General features: G+C 38.7%; 1 protein-coding gene across 1 annotated transcript in view; it reads right to left on the reverse strand.

Moving 5' to 3' along the window:
• Positions 1–13661, reverse strand: part of LOC107749346 (glutamate dehydrogenase, mitochondrial-like) — an 18418-nt gene extending 4757 nt beyond the window's left edge. The window contains exons 1-10 of the mRNA XM_016564458.1: positions 13095–13661; positions 8162–8242; positions 7935–7990; positions 7241–7304; positions 6195–6289; positions 3164–3343; positions 1823–1960; positions 1587–1724; positions 1419–1499; positions 1213–1336 (exon numbers count right to left, since the gene is read on the reverse strand). Coding sequence (XP_016419944.1) covers positions 1213–1336; positions 1419–1499; positions 1587–1724; positions 1823–1960; positions 3164–3343; positions 6195–6289; positions 7241–7304; positions 7935–7990; positions 8162–8242; positions 13095–13491 — 1354 coding nt within the window. The 5' untranslated portion in view covers positions 13492–13661. The remainder of the gene's footprint in view (positions 1–1212; positions 1337–1418; positions 1500–1586; positions 1725–1822; positions 1961–3163; positions 3344–6194; positions 6290–7240; positions 7305–7934; positions 7991–8161; positions 8243–13094) is intronic.
• Positions 13662–14670: the final 1009 nt, after the last annotated feature.

Below are 14670 nucleotides of genomic sequence, written 5' to 3' on the forward strand. Positions count from 1 at the left end.
CTGTTACGTACATTCTACTCAACAATAGTAATATATTTCTGCCAATGCCCTCAAGTTAAACCGAACTTTTATTTTGACGGGTTGCCGTGAATACCTTTACATTTCTGTGTGTATATGATTTGAGGATAGTTTTACTCAAATGAAACGGTCAAATGCTCATGAAGTGACTCTCAGAGTAGTTCTGGAGATGTTGTTCATGTATTTATGTCCTCATTTAGTGAGATGGCAGATGCTAAAATCACTGCAAGCGCCACGCGCGCTTCAGTACAAATAGTAAACAAAACCGCACGTCTGCGCCATTCATTAACACAGAGATACGCAGAATTCATATTTAAATAGTCGTTTTGCGGCTTAATATTTACAAATACTAGTGGGAGTGGGAGTGCGCGCACGTGTGTGTGTGTGTGTGTGAGTGTGGAACTCCGCTGTGCGCGATACAGAGAGCGCGACCATAACGTAGAGACCGAAATGACATGCCGTCGTGTAAATAAGATAAATAACATAAGGCTATTTAGTTTGTTTAATGATAGAACAAGGTATAGACCCGTTCTATCGGAAAGGTAACTTTAAATGACTTCTGTTGTGATCTGGCGCTATAGAGAAAATATAATTAAATAAAATTAACTTGATTAATTAAGGGCCGCCCCCCTAATATAATGGCAGGGGAAACACTGCAATGTAATGTTATCGGTCAACTTTAATTCTGTCAACTTTAAAACTGACACATCTCTTCAAAAGCATCTTCATTACTCTGGCTTCCATCCCATCTAATTACTGCAAATGACATTAACGGATCATTTCTTGAAGGGCCAGCAGGCTTTGACACTTGGATGTTAATTAAATTGCTTTAACCAAGGAGAGAAAGACAAAGAGAATCTGTGCCATGTGACCAAGTACATATAGCACACAAGAGTAGGGGTGGTTCAAACTCTGCTATAGGAAACAGTGTCACACCCTGCTGGTCACAGCTCTGCATCAGGCCTGCCCGCATGCTAAGAACAAGTGCTAAAAGGGAGGGAGTGATGAAAAGAAAGGGAATCAAGAAAAACGAGAACACATAGGGTGTTACAGAGAACGTTCTGAAGAGATAAAGATGCCTGCTGGCAGACAATAGCTTTGAATAATGTAATGATGCAAGTCCATTGATTCCATGCTGCTGCTCTTTGAGCGACTGAGGCTGATAGAGCGGTTGGAGGAAGTTTAAACACATACTCAGCAGGTGGTAGTTGGAGTCCCTCTCATACTTGAAGGTCAGACGACCGTAGCTGACGTGGTTCAGGTTCTTCAGCCACTCAAAGTAGGAGACTGTGACACCTCCAGCGTTCAGGTACATGTCCTGCGCATCAAGATATGAATCATTATTCCTATTTATACTTTCCTGAAGCACGACAGAGTTTGAGAGAATGTTGTTCTCTTACTGGAATGACCATGACGTTCCTCTCTAAGAAGATCTTGTCAGCATCTGGCGTAGTGGGACCATTAGCGCCTTCAGCAATAATCTGAAGCAATAAAAAGGATATGTTCAGCACTGGTGAAGAGCATTTAAGCATTACAAGCACATCTGAATGATGCTGTTGGTGTCAGACCTTAGCTTTGATATTGTGAGCGTTCTTCCTGGTCAGCTGTTTCTCTCCAGCTGCAGGGATGAGGATATTACACTCAGCTTCCAGAATGTTCCCCTCATATGGCTGAGAGTTAGGGAAGCCCACAATTGTACCATGTTGCTAAAGAGAAAGCAGAAATATATTCAAAAAACAGTTTAGGTAGGGTAAATTCTCACCAGGGATTCTAAAAAGCAATTGTAAATGGACTCCTAACTGACCAGTTTGTAGTCCTCCAGCTCTTTGGGGTCCATGCCGTTGGGGTTCCAGATGCTGCCATCGATTTCAGCAATTCCCACACACTTGGCACCATAACGGTGGAGGTAACGCATGGAATGCAGACCCACATTCCCGAAACCCTGCATGATGGGATAAGAAACTAGAATAAGTTGTGTTAAAAACAGAATCCTGTTTTGTTTGTGGCAATGGTGCCCCCATGTGGTTTGATTTAGCATAGACTAGCTATCAATGGTTAAAAAACAAGCATCTTTGTCATAATTACAACAGAAACACTGGAACTAGCTTATACTGGGAAGCCTATTCACCTCATCAAAGGAATTTCTGGCAAGATGTCATGTGCATGTCGAAGGGGGAAATGAATATAGCTGCTCACATTACAAAAGGACAAATGGGAAGCAGTCATACCAACTCGGTTCAAAATAATTATGTAATGCACTCCTCTCCTGAGGCTTCGTTTGATACTAATGACTAGGCTATCTCTTCTCTGCGCTGCTCTAAATCCATAACACGTGACAACATCTTCTCTTGTCACTTTGCTTTGCTAAATCTTTAGAAAGAAAATGTAATTTCTGCAGCAATAATCCCAGAGCAACAGTCGATGAGAATCCCTTCCCCCTGTAGTCTGGGCTGCACTGATTGATTTTAAGTTTCGAGCACACAGTGATTAAGAACCCGAAAACTGCAACAAAACAACTAAATCTTAATCCTAGAGAATAGATCTGCTGGTTCATGGTAAAGTCAACAGATTTCACAGCTGTAAAGCGGAGCCGTTATTTGTAGAGGGATTCAAACAGCACGTGATTTCAAGGAACTGAGATGTACTAGACGCTGACATTTGATTAACTCTTCCTTTTTGTGTCAGCGAAATAATATTTAGTCAGCATATCATGCTGTCACTTGGTTATTTTAGCCCAAAATGAAAAGTCTGTATTCATTTACTCACCCTCATTTAGTTACAAAACGGTATGACTTAATGTGCCACAAGAATTTTTGTATAATATTGACAATGCTTCTTTCCATAAAATGAAAACGTATTTTGATCAGTGGCAATCATGCTTCAAAAAATACAAAGTAGTCCATATGATTTACTAAGACAATATTATAGCTTTTTTTTCTTTTAGCTCAAACATTCCTGGTCACAATAAGCATAAAAAAAGAGCAGCATGAACATTCTGCTAAACATCTCTATTTGAGTTACTTCACTCTACCAGTAAAGTATTACTGTATCGAAAAACTAAAGGCCAATCATTCAAATACAGTAAGAAAACTAGTTAAAGTGAAGATGAAACTGTCAGTCCAACTGTTCAAATTGTCGTTTATACCTGAATAATAAAGGTTTTATCAGCAAATCCAGGGGTCAGGCCCAGTTTGCTCATGTAGGAGGCTTCATTGATGAAATTCTCAATGCCATGGAAGACTCCACGACCAGTGGCTGAGATTCTGCCATGGATACCACCCTGGCTAATGGGTTTACCCGTCACACAGGCATGGGCATTGATATCCTACAGAGAGAAAGAGAGACACACACAAACAAGACAGAAAAATGGGCCAATTAATGTATTATTCTTTCAGCTGCAGAACAAAAACACACACACACACACAAAAATAAAAATGCAACCGAGTTAATATAGTTAACTACTGTAAAACTAAAACCTTAAAAAAAAAAAAAATTTGTTACTTGACATTAAATAAACATTGACTGAAAATAAAAATTCAGCTGGTCACCATGGCATTTCATTTAGGCTAACATGATGTACTAAAACTATAAAAAACAAAAAAACAATAGTATATGAATGTGTATCTTTAACTCCACATTAATGCGGAACGATTAATGAAACTGAACGGCATGGAAAACCAGTAGCCCCTCACTGCAGAACACAAGATCCAGGGGACGTGGTTGGATCCACATCTAGGGGGTGGAGATGGGTAGGTTTAGTGGTGGAGATGGGCGGGTTTAGGGATCAGGGGGTGGAGACGGGTAGGTTTAGGTATAAGGTGGGAGGAGTTGGATCTGGATCCAACCACGCCCCCTGGATCTCTGGAAAACTTTCAGTTCCAGAATTTTTTTTTTTAAATGAAACCTGTTCTGAATAAAAACCAGTGCTTGGTTCTCAACTCAACACTTCAGCCAACACTGGCTGTCTGTTTCTCATCCAAAAACACAAGCACCAGTCGGGGCTGTTCAGAGGGTGGGATGAGGACAACATGTGATACACTAACAACCAGAGCTCTTGAATTGGTGTGAAGGGGTCTTGTGCTGTCGTAAGGGTACGTGAGAGGGGTCACACACTCCAAGTGCAGCTTGCAAGCTTGCCCGAGGGCAGCTACTATAGCCCTATTTATGTCACTGAATGAGGAAACGGCATCGAGACAGGAGACCTGTGCTCCACTCACAGATGACACACAACAGCCAGTGGCCAGAGGTTACTGCAGGGGACGCACATTTCAATAGTTATTTCAATACTATATGCATTACAGTAACCTTGTTAACCTCCAAACAAGTGTAAAGCCATATTAAAAAATTTACACATACAGTATGCATCATAATCAAACGTGCTGGGCTGAGAAGAGAAATCAAAGTATCTCATTACTGCTGGACATTTAAATCAAGATGAGTTGCATGTCTGATAATAAGTCTAAGCTTATGCAACGTTTCCCTCGACTGCCACTCTGCACATGCAAATCTGCTGAGACTGCATTATTAGTGAAGAGTGATTATTGCCCTTTATAAACTCAACTGTATTCCAGTCCACTGATACCATCAATCATTTACTGTTCCCTTGTAGAACACTGACAGAGTTTCCCTTGTATCTGAAACACATTAGCTTTTGGCCAAGCAACATTTTTAATTAGTCAGTGACAGTCGATACTGGATTTTTCATGCTTCCCCCCCCTATTTTTACATTTAGATCAACGTTACAGCTAACTAAAACTAAAACCATTAAAAATATATATTTTTTAACTCAAATACTGTACATTGATGACTAAATTCACTGGTAGCATTTAGAAAACGTTTAGTTATATTGACGTCTTTTGTGTGGTTGAAACAATAATTGAGCGATTACAGGATACCGATTTCAGTAAGTTGTACTCTTTCTTTTAATACCTACGGACATTCATTCATGTTTATTTCGTGCTGAAATATTGCAATAAAATGGAAAGAATCTGAAATATGATTATTTGTTTCATATCAAGTTAACAAAGCACAAAGCTTATTGCGATTTGATTGATGGGATGTGCGCTTCAATGTTCCATTCATTAACTGAAAACAGGCTACACTAATCGATTCTTGGGATTTAAGAATCAATATTGTTTTGTAAAAATTCCTAAAAGATTAAATACAAGAAATATATTTTTTTTACTCAGCTCCTCAGCCATATTGTGAAATAATTGTTGATCATCATCATTTTAATAAGCTAAATATACATGGGACATTTTACATGCCATAACTAAATGAGAGTTCAGGTCAGTTTTATAAGGGTCTCAAGTATTTGTCTATGCTTATAGCACATCTCTTACAGCTACAGAAAAGGTAATGTTACATAAAATGTTGCACTCTGAGGTCAAATTGTTTCCAGGGTGACATTGTGCTTGGATGTGACTGGACTCTTGCCTTCTCCACAGCCTGACTTGGCAAAAATCTATCCTTTCAGGATCAGTAAAGCTGGATATTGTTTAACACAGTCATTACCCTCCCACTTAAAAATATAAAAAAAGAACAAAACATGACCATCCTTTTGTTGCCATGGTGATAGTGCTAGTACTGTATTAGAGGATAATGTAACTATAATAAGAGCCCTCTAGGAAGAATAACCCTGACCACAAGCACCCCAGAAAATACACTAAAAGAAAATCTGTATGATTTGGCCATATTAGGAATCTTCATACATAAATAACCCAGCTTTATTCTCTTTCTGTGCTAGTTAAAGCGGCCATCCAAAATCATATCACAAAAAGGAAAAACACTCTAAAATATGTACATATATACTAAGACAGCAAATCTGGTTGCTATTGTCCATGCAAATAAAGCCGTGACCCATCCATTTATTAGGGCACAAAGGTAAACATTTCACAGTCTGTCAGCTATATAGATAGCATAACACTATCAGAGATAGACAAACAAAGGGTGTAAGGTTGCTGATAAAGATATTGATGAAAGATTTATTAAGTCTCTAATCTCTATTGTTTTTGTAACACTTATTGCTCAAATATCCTTTATGGTATATGTTTTTTAACCTTTCAGTTTAGTTAAAAGAGGCTAGGCATGTTAATCTACAAGTGATAAAAGGGAAAAACCTCAATGGGAGTTTTATGGGCATGGTTAATAATTTAATAAAGTAGACAGCTGCTTACAGTGTGGGCAATAGTGTTAGCATAGGTGTCAGCGATCCAGGACATTTCCCTCTCGCCAGTGCTCATGTCAGGGGCGGGTACGTCAATGCCAGGTCCTGAATGGAAAGAACGGGAGGGAGAGAAGAAAGAGATATTTTTACATAATTGTGTTATGAAAGCAGATGGTGGTCATGTGACCAGACAGAGACCACTCAGGTTTCGCATTGGTTACCATGAACTATGCTAATTGTTCTTTAATATGAATGCTTGATTGCACATCTCCGGGGAAAAAGTCTTTTAAGAGGCAATGCAACAAATGATCTGAGTAGGCAGCTTGTGTTTTAACGGAGAGCTGGAGTTTCAGTGCCCGCTCTGACACTGTGAGAGCACACTGCCCTTCCCCCCATACCAGTGCCAGCTGCTTTGGCCAGGAAAACAGGGAAGGCATCCAGATAAACAGCTATGCAGACAGCCTTGCTCCCTGAATACATTTTCAAAAACAGTTCCGCACATGGAGGGACTTATTTTTGACAGCACCGAAGTACTGAAGCTCTTCCGGGTTAAAAGAGCATGGAAGCAAAGTTAATAATTCCCTGAGGATTTCCTGATATCTCCAGAACTGTTGCAATGAAGTTATATTACAAAGGGTATCTTGTTTTAAAAAAAAAGTCTCTTATGCTCATCAAGTAAATCACATAAGATGCATGAAACACATGAGAAAGCATGATCCTTCAGAAATCATTCAAATATGCTGATTTGGTGCTCAAAAAACATTTATTTTTATCAATGTTGAAACAGTTGTGCAGCTTAAAAGTTTTGTGGAAACATTTTTCCAGGATTCTTTGATGAATATAAAGTTAAAATGAACATTTTTGAAATATATGAAACTGTCACTAAATTACACAGTCATGTGTCTCTACTAAATAAAAGTTTAATTTACTTAAAACCCCAACATTTTGGACAGTACTGTATATTGTGTTATATTTTCTTGGAGGTCTTGATGCAGGGGTCATGTGTGGTATTTAAAACAGCGAGGTCAAAAAGCACAAATTAATCAATAAACTCACCAATGAATCCCTTTTTGGCCAGCTCAATGGTGAACCTTCTTGTGATTTTCTCCAACTCATTATCCTGAACAGCACAAATAAAAAATTAAAAACAAAAACCAATATGTAAATGTAAATAAAAACAGTCTTAAATTATATATGTCTTGCTCCTTATAGCTTATGACAACCATAAAAGTAAAAAAAACAGAAGCTCCATGTATGTCTGGTTTTAAAAGACTTCTTTAAGCATTTCCATTTCCCTAAAGTCATTCCTCAGAGAAACTGTTTAAAGGAATAAGAAAACCCTTTAAAATGTTGTCAGATGTATAGTGGAACTTTAAATGCAGTTGATGAAGAACAAGATAAAGGTCTAAATGTGAAAGAAAGAAAGAAAGAAAGAAAGAAAGAAAGCATGTTCACTCCCTGGAGCAATAAGGTTCAGAAAGGACTACAGACTCTACACATATTAAAACAGAACAACAAGGAAGATCTACTGCTGCACACTGAAACATCTTTATATTGTGGACTCTTTATTCAGGATTTCATCCAATCAGGGAGCAAGGCCCATTTTAAAGGGAAAGGAGGACTGATGGCATGAAATGTGTTTCCGCTTCATTGAGCCCATGAAAAAGGCAAACAAAGTCCACAGACATGATAAAGAGTTATTTCAGGAGTCTGTGTGCTCAGAGTCTAGACATATATGTTGAGTACTTACAGAGTAATTCCTGGGGTTGATTTTCACTCCAGCTTTAGCTCCACCAAATGGCACATCTAGAAGAAGATAAATGATGTGTAATCTATAAGGATGAAGGATTTTCTGAATCTAAAATAACTCTGACTTATTAAAAACAATGTATTTGAGTATAAGAGAGATCTAATGCACAATCCAGAAGAAGAATTCACCTCAACTTGATGTTTGGGGAAAAAAAACACAAAGCTTACCAACAACAGCACACTTGTACGTCATCAAGGAGGCCAAAGCTTTAACCTCATCCACAGACACATCCATGCTGTATCGGATACCTGAAAAAGGAAAAGCAAAAAGGCCCATGAAACTGGGTTCAATCACAACCATTACAAGGAGTCAACTGGTTACCAAAACCTCAAACTCAAAGGAGGATGTAAAACACCAATGGGCTTAAACAAACAGACACTCTGAAGCGGTATAGACTTCTGGTCAGTTTTTTAGCTATGTTTTCTAATGCTAAATTGAATGAGGATAAACAGGACAGAACACAAGATGACATCAGACTTAATGAATGATTTGTGTCACTTTTTGCATGGAAACATACAACATTGTATTCCTGAACACTAGTTCAATTTCAAAAAATGCAGTTTAGTAATAAACCAAGACCATTTTAAGACTTTTTGTTGTGCCAGCTCATGTTCAAAGGACACAGGTCACCTTTTTCAGCCTTGCAGCTCAACTTGTGTGCTCTGGTCATGCTCCATTAGGACAGGTGCTACCATCACTCCCTTCTAAGAAGCTGGCGCCTAATGTTGGTTTCCTAAAGCAAGCCACAGCACGGACGTGACCTCAAAGTGCAAACTGCGTTTCTAATAAAGCATACTGTATATGCTACACACACCTTGAGCACACAATGATAAACTGTGTGTCCTATTGTGTAACAATGAATATATAATTGCGGAAATAACTGCACAGCAATGAATGAATCTAGTTTGCATGTAGATCTTAATTAACATTTATCTGTGCAATCAAAAGGACGCATTTAAATTTTTATATATATATATATATATATATATATATATATATATATATTATATATTATATTAAAGATATAAATATATAAATATATACATATAATATATATATATATATATACACACGCATATACATACACACACATATACACATATCTATCTATAATATATATATATATATATATATAAACAAGGTTTTCCATACCTTTGGACTAATGAATTTCTATTCATGATTGGTGGATAATATAATATTTATACAGTTTTTTTTATTTGTACAATTTTGAAATTCGCTTATATTTCAAGATTGTACAAACTACCCAGTTAAACACAAAAAGTGGAAAAAAATATTTCAGTACAAAAGTACACAATGTTCTGTACAACCTGGTGAGGCAAATGTTATCTGAAAGTCATGTGTGCAGGGGGAGTCCTGTGTATTTGTGAGTATGTGTGTTTTGGGCCAGAGGCTGCAATGACTCCGTGTCCAGTCAGCTCCTCTGCCAGGCTGCATCATGAATCTTGACTGACTGTGTGAATGAGTGTGTGTGTCTGTCTCTGACACACACTGCCACACTGCCTGGCAGACGTATCAATCCCTTTTACAATAAACAGAAATAACAGACTGCCATCCTGCATAAGCAGTAGAAAATTAGACTGGGAATAATCTGTTATAATCTGTAATAAATGCATTAATTCACAATGCTTCTGTAAATGCAAATGGTGATGTCTGGCCCAAATGAGTGAAATTATGTGTCCTAAATGTTCATAATACAAGTGAGAAAGCTGCCAACATACAGGCCAATATGGAACTAAACCACTGATCATGATGTCTTTTTATTGCTGAAAAGCCCATAAGAAAATCAGCCCCTCTGGGCGTCTTTTTGTCTGCGTTTAAAAGCTCACAAGCTTAACAGATGTGCTTTTTCCGCTATAGCTGAAATGGTCTTCATTTATACACACAGAGGGGTGGGGAAAATGATGTGAGGGAGATGGTGGGGGCTCTTGAGTGGAGGAATGACTCAGCATTGATCACCTACTGTATCCAAAGAACGAAGAAAAAAAACACACACAGGAGGAAACCTATCCAGCATCTCCCTCGACTCCACCTAGCGAGCCAACCTAGTGCTTGATCATAACCAGGATGTGCACTTCCTGCACAAGTCTGACTCATGCCATCTTTTTGTTCCATTACTCTTGCACATATACAGGATATGCAGCCAAGCATTTCTGCTGATCCAGTGATTCCGACATTCACGTGCACGACTTTGGCTAACAGATGATGAAATGCAGAGCCATTAGCTGACAGTGTGTGATGACTGAATTGCTCTTGTACTTTGTAATGTGTACCTAATCTTGTCTATTACACATAGATAATGTCAATCACAGCACTTTTGTTAGTGCCTTTGAGCCATGGAGAACAAGGGTCTGCCTTGCATGAACAAATTAAGGGGCTGCATTTGATGTCGGGCGTTTTGCTGACTTCAGGCATTTGCAAATTTTAACTACACACCACCTGAACATGTAAAATGATTTACAAGCAGCGAGCATTTCTGATTGGCTGGTCTTCTGATTCATCATGATTTACCCAAGGTGCTCCATTTTATGCCTGATAATGGAGCACTTTGCACCAAAGGCCAATATTTGAAGAGGTATTTTATGCATGATATTCAAAAAGTACGCACACTTAATAAATTTGCTAACTGGTATTGGTTTGTGATGAGAAAATAATGCGTTAAAAATAAAAGGTTGTTGTACTGAGATGCTTATTATCACTGGTCTTATCAGAATCACATTGATGGTGTTCATTAAAGTCACAATGAAATGAAAGAAGATATTTTCTTTTCAATATTGTGGTGTACATCCGAATGTAATGCACTATGGAAAAAGATGGTGGGGACTTGGTTTTATGCAACAGTGGTTGATTGGATTTTGAAATGTGGGCGTTGCATTTAAATATGGAGGCAGATGATCTTGGAGGGGTGGTAAGTAAAACAAGCATACATTTTTCACAATAACATAAAAAAACATACATTTAGAAAATAGATGGGGTGAGCTATAAGCACTTTAAGTAAAAAAGGCGATCAGTATATTTCTCATGGAAAATTAAGGTCTTTAAAATTACTGACTCACTGCAAGACACAGATAAACAAAACAAATGAGAGAATGACAACTTTTCAAACACATAAGAGTTTTTTTGTCAAACCGACCTACTACTATCTCATAATTTAATATTGTTGCATGCATAGCTGCAATCACATTAATATCCTTTAAAGGGACAGTTCACCCAAAAATGAAAATTCTGCTATCATTTTACCTTCATGTTGTTCCAAACCTCTATGACTGTCTGATAATGTTTGTAAGAAAACATTTTCGGTTTCCATTGGCTTCATTGACAGAAAAAAAAGACTATGAAAGCTAACGGGAACTGAAACATTTCTTACCAACATTATACAAAATATCTTTAGCCTATGTTCTGCAGAAGAATTAAAGTCACACAGGTTTGGAACTACATGAAGGTATGTGAATGACAGAATTGGAAATTTTGGATGGACTATACAAAATACACACTGGTGAGTTAGATGTCTCCAAATGCTATGTGTAAATGTGAGCAGAGTGGTCCTGTCACACAGATGACGAGCCAGAGCGCCTGAGCCCCACCCCCATATCCACCCTTACAACTCTCTCTCACGATACATCACCCCACAAATCACCCACAATGCAGTGCCATGATGACATCTCCCCCTCCCACTCTGCACGGCCTCAATCTCTTGATGACCACTGCTTCTTAACATCTGCTGTTAAGAATGAATGCGATTCTGTGGGCCTCCCATGACTTACAACATGAGGATGTGCCTCGGTATGGGCGTAAACCCCTTTCATTGGAGTATATGCTTGTTGTTAAATCACAGAAAGTAAACACATCACATCTCATTTTTTTTTATACATTATAGACTGTGTATCAACCTCTTCCTTATCAGCTAGCACCCAGGCAAATTGTTTATTAACCTAACATGAATGAACCTTCTGAACCTAACTGAATGATATGAATGATTCTTTGTGTACTGAAAACACACAGTTGACTTGAGACAACTTGTTGCCCTTGTTTGGCATAAGGGTACAATCAGTTGCAAGTTAGTATAAACAGTTGAAACTGCGATGTTCACATTAATGACTAATAAACATGTCAAGCAGGAAGCATATTCTGAGGTCAGACAAAAACCACAGACAGCCTATCCAAAAACAAAAGTAACAAATCAAGGCACATAAAAAAAACCTAAACCTGATAGTCTTAATAGGGCTGTACGATTTCTGCCATTCCATTTCTTTTGAAATAGGAAGTTTAATAAAAATGTTTTTGACAAATACACACAGAAAAACAAGGGTTTTCATTCAGTTTTCCATCAAAAATAATATCTCGGCTTAACCTGACATGTGAAATTGAATAATCTATAATTATTGTGTAGTAAAATATAATAGTAATAATAACAATATATTGTAAAAGTTTAAGAAATAACACAAGCAAGGGTGATGTTGTGCTGTGACTCAGCTATAGAGGTCTTCTGCAAAACTCTTATAAAGTTGTGGAATGCTTTATTTAATAAAAAATAGAATTATACATTTTTTGTTGTTTTGGATTATGCTCTGTATTGATGCAGTTCATTTGACCAAATAGTCGACTTAATATAGCAGACTAATTGTTATTTTGACTAAAGCCAAGTTAAAAACTTGAGTTGTAATTGCAAAAGGTTCCGAATTAATTTGATTAGAGATTATATTTCACAATAGAAATGAATTGGAATGAAACCATACAATCCAGAAAAAATAAATGGAAAACAGAATTTTGGAGAATTTTCAGTGTCTGGCCTCTCTCCCCAGGTGATACATACACCTGTGCAGGTGCAAGGTGTGTCAAGGTGCTGTATTATTGACAGGGCAGAACTAGTCCAATCTATACAAATACCACGTTTAAAGCCGTACAAAAACATTATACAATGAATAAAAGAGCACACATTGGTTTGCAAGGCATTGTGTCAACAACTGTCAACATGAATGCACTTACCATGAAACTGCTGTCAAACATCTTGTTGCGCAAAACACGTAAACTGATATATTATGCCTTCTTACCGCACGGTATAAAAAAAACAATATCGCTTACCTCCTTTGCAGGGAGTTCTGTGCTGGCTGTGTTGTGCCCGGTAACCCTCGATAACCTCCCATTCTCCGTTGTCTCTCTTGATGGGGAAGGACACGCTCAGGACGTGGTTGCAGGGCTTGATGATCTTGAGGATCCCCCGCACACGGTGTCTCTTCTGCTCCGGCGTTTCCCGGGTCTTCAGGTCCTCCACCAGCTTGTTTTCGACAATAGCAGCGCCACGATCGAAGAAGCCCTCCACCATCCTGAAGAAGTTCGGGTCATCTTCCTTGTCAGCGGCATCGCTGTAGTGACGCACCCTCAGCAAAGATGAGGAAGCCGGCAGAGCGGACTCGACGCATCCCGAGGCCAGAGCGTTCCCCGCTCCGCGAGTCAGCAGCTCCCCGAAATACCGGTACATGGCGACAAGGGGCTTTGAAAGTTACGGTACAATGGAGAAAGAAGAAATGAAAGGATGATGGGTATTCGACGAGGTGAAAAGGGGGTTTAAATGAACGAGACTACGGAAGCTCCCGAGCCTGCCTCGTTCAGTGTCAAAGTGACAGCGCTCATGCCGTCTCGCGCTTTAAAAGGCAGCGGCGTGTTTGGAGGAGTCGCGCGAGCAGAAGCAAGGTCACCCGAGTGTCAGGAGGGAGGAGGAAACGCGCCCGCTGCTTTTGACTCTCGACTCTTCTTTCTTTCAGCTACATTCAATATTGACCTTATTCTCCAGCAAGACAAGCGCGTCGCCTTCTTTAGAATATTGTCTTTGAACTTCCGTTTGTGCGGTAGCTCTGTATATTTCTATGGCATCGCTGTCTAAGAGTAATTTAGCTGGTAAAGTGGATTTATGTATTTGTAGAGTTAACGAAAGTTATCGTGAGCATTGTAATGTTTAAAGCAAATGTCAGTAGCAGGGGCGCCGCTAAATGGGGGAAAGTTAGAACGATTCTAAGGGCCCACGCACTTTTGGGGCCCCCAGAGATCTGTTTTATTAGTAGTAACAGTAGTAGTAGTAATGTAATAGAAATGATTAATGTATCTACAAAAGAGTTACAAATAAAACAAAATTACGGCTTATTTCTGCATTTCCAGCCAAATTAGCTCCCCCTATTCACTGCATGGTTTCGTCCCGTCCTACGTAGCCTAGAGGCACCGAGTGAGATCAGAAGGTAAACTGTCAAATTAGAGATGTCTTCGAGTTCGAGGGGGGGGCAAACCCAGCCGGACGATTTGGTCAGTCGCACTTTTAAACACATTTTAGTTTTGCTATAGAAAATCTACAAATTCACACTCTAATTACACAGAGCAGTAGCAGGAAGCGCGTGAGGTTGTCATGGCAACCAGATACACTGCATGCGAATTACTATTTAATTATTTTGCCACACTAAACTTAGCAATGAACACGTTGAAAATAATACACAATAAACATGTCTGTCAAAACGATCTCAAAGGAGGCTTTTATTAAGCAAATCAAGGAGTGAATTACTCATCCACTGTTTAAAAAAAATACTTTAGCTGGGTTTCCACAGGCAGGGTCACAATTATCTACAGTGTATGAAGCTGAAGGTTTTTGGGTTAACGTTCATAATGTAGAAGA

This window comes from Sinocyclocheilus rhinocerous, unplaced genomic scaffold (genome assembly GCF_001515625.1).
Source record: "Sinocyclocheilus rhinocerous isolate Xijiao unplaced genomic scaffold, SAMN03320098_v1.1 scaffold650, whole genome shotgun sequence".
In the NCBI taxonomy this organism is placed as follows: domain Eukaryota; kingdom Metazoa; phylum Chordata; class Actinopteri; order Cypriniformes; family Cyprinidae; genus Sinocyclocheilus; species Sinocyclocheilus rhinocerous.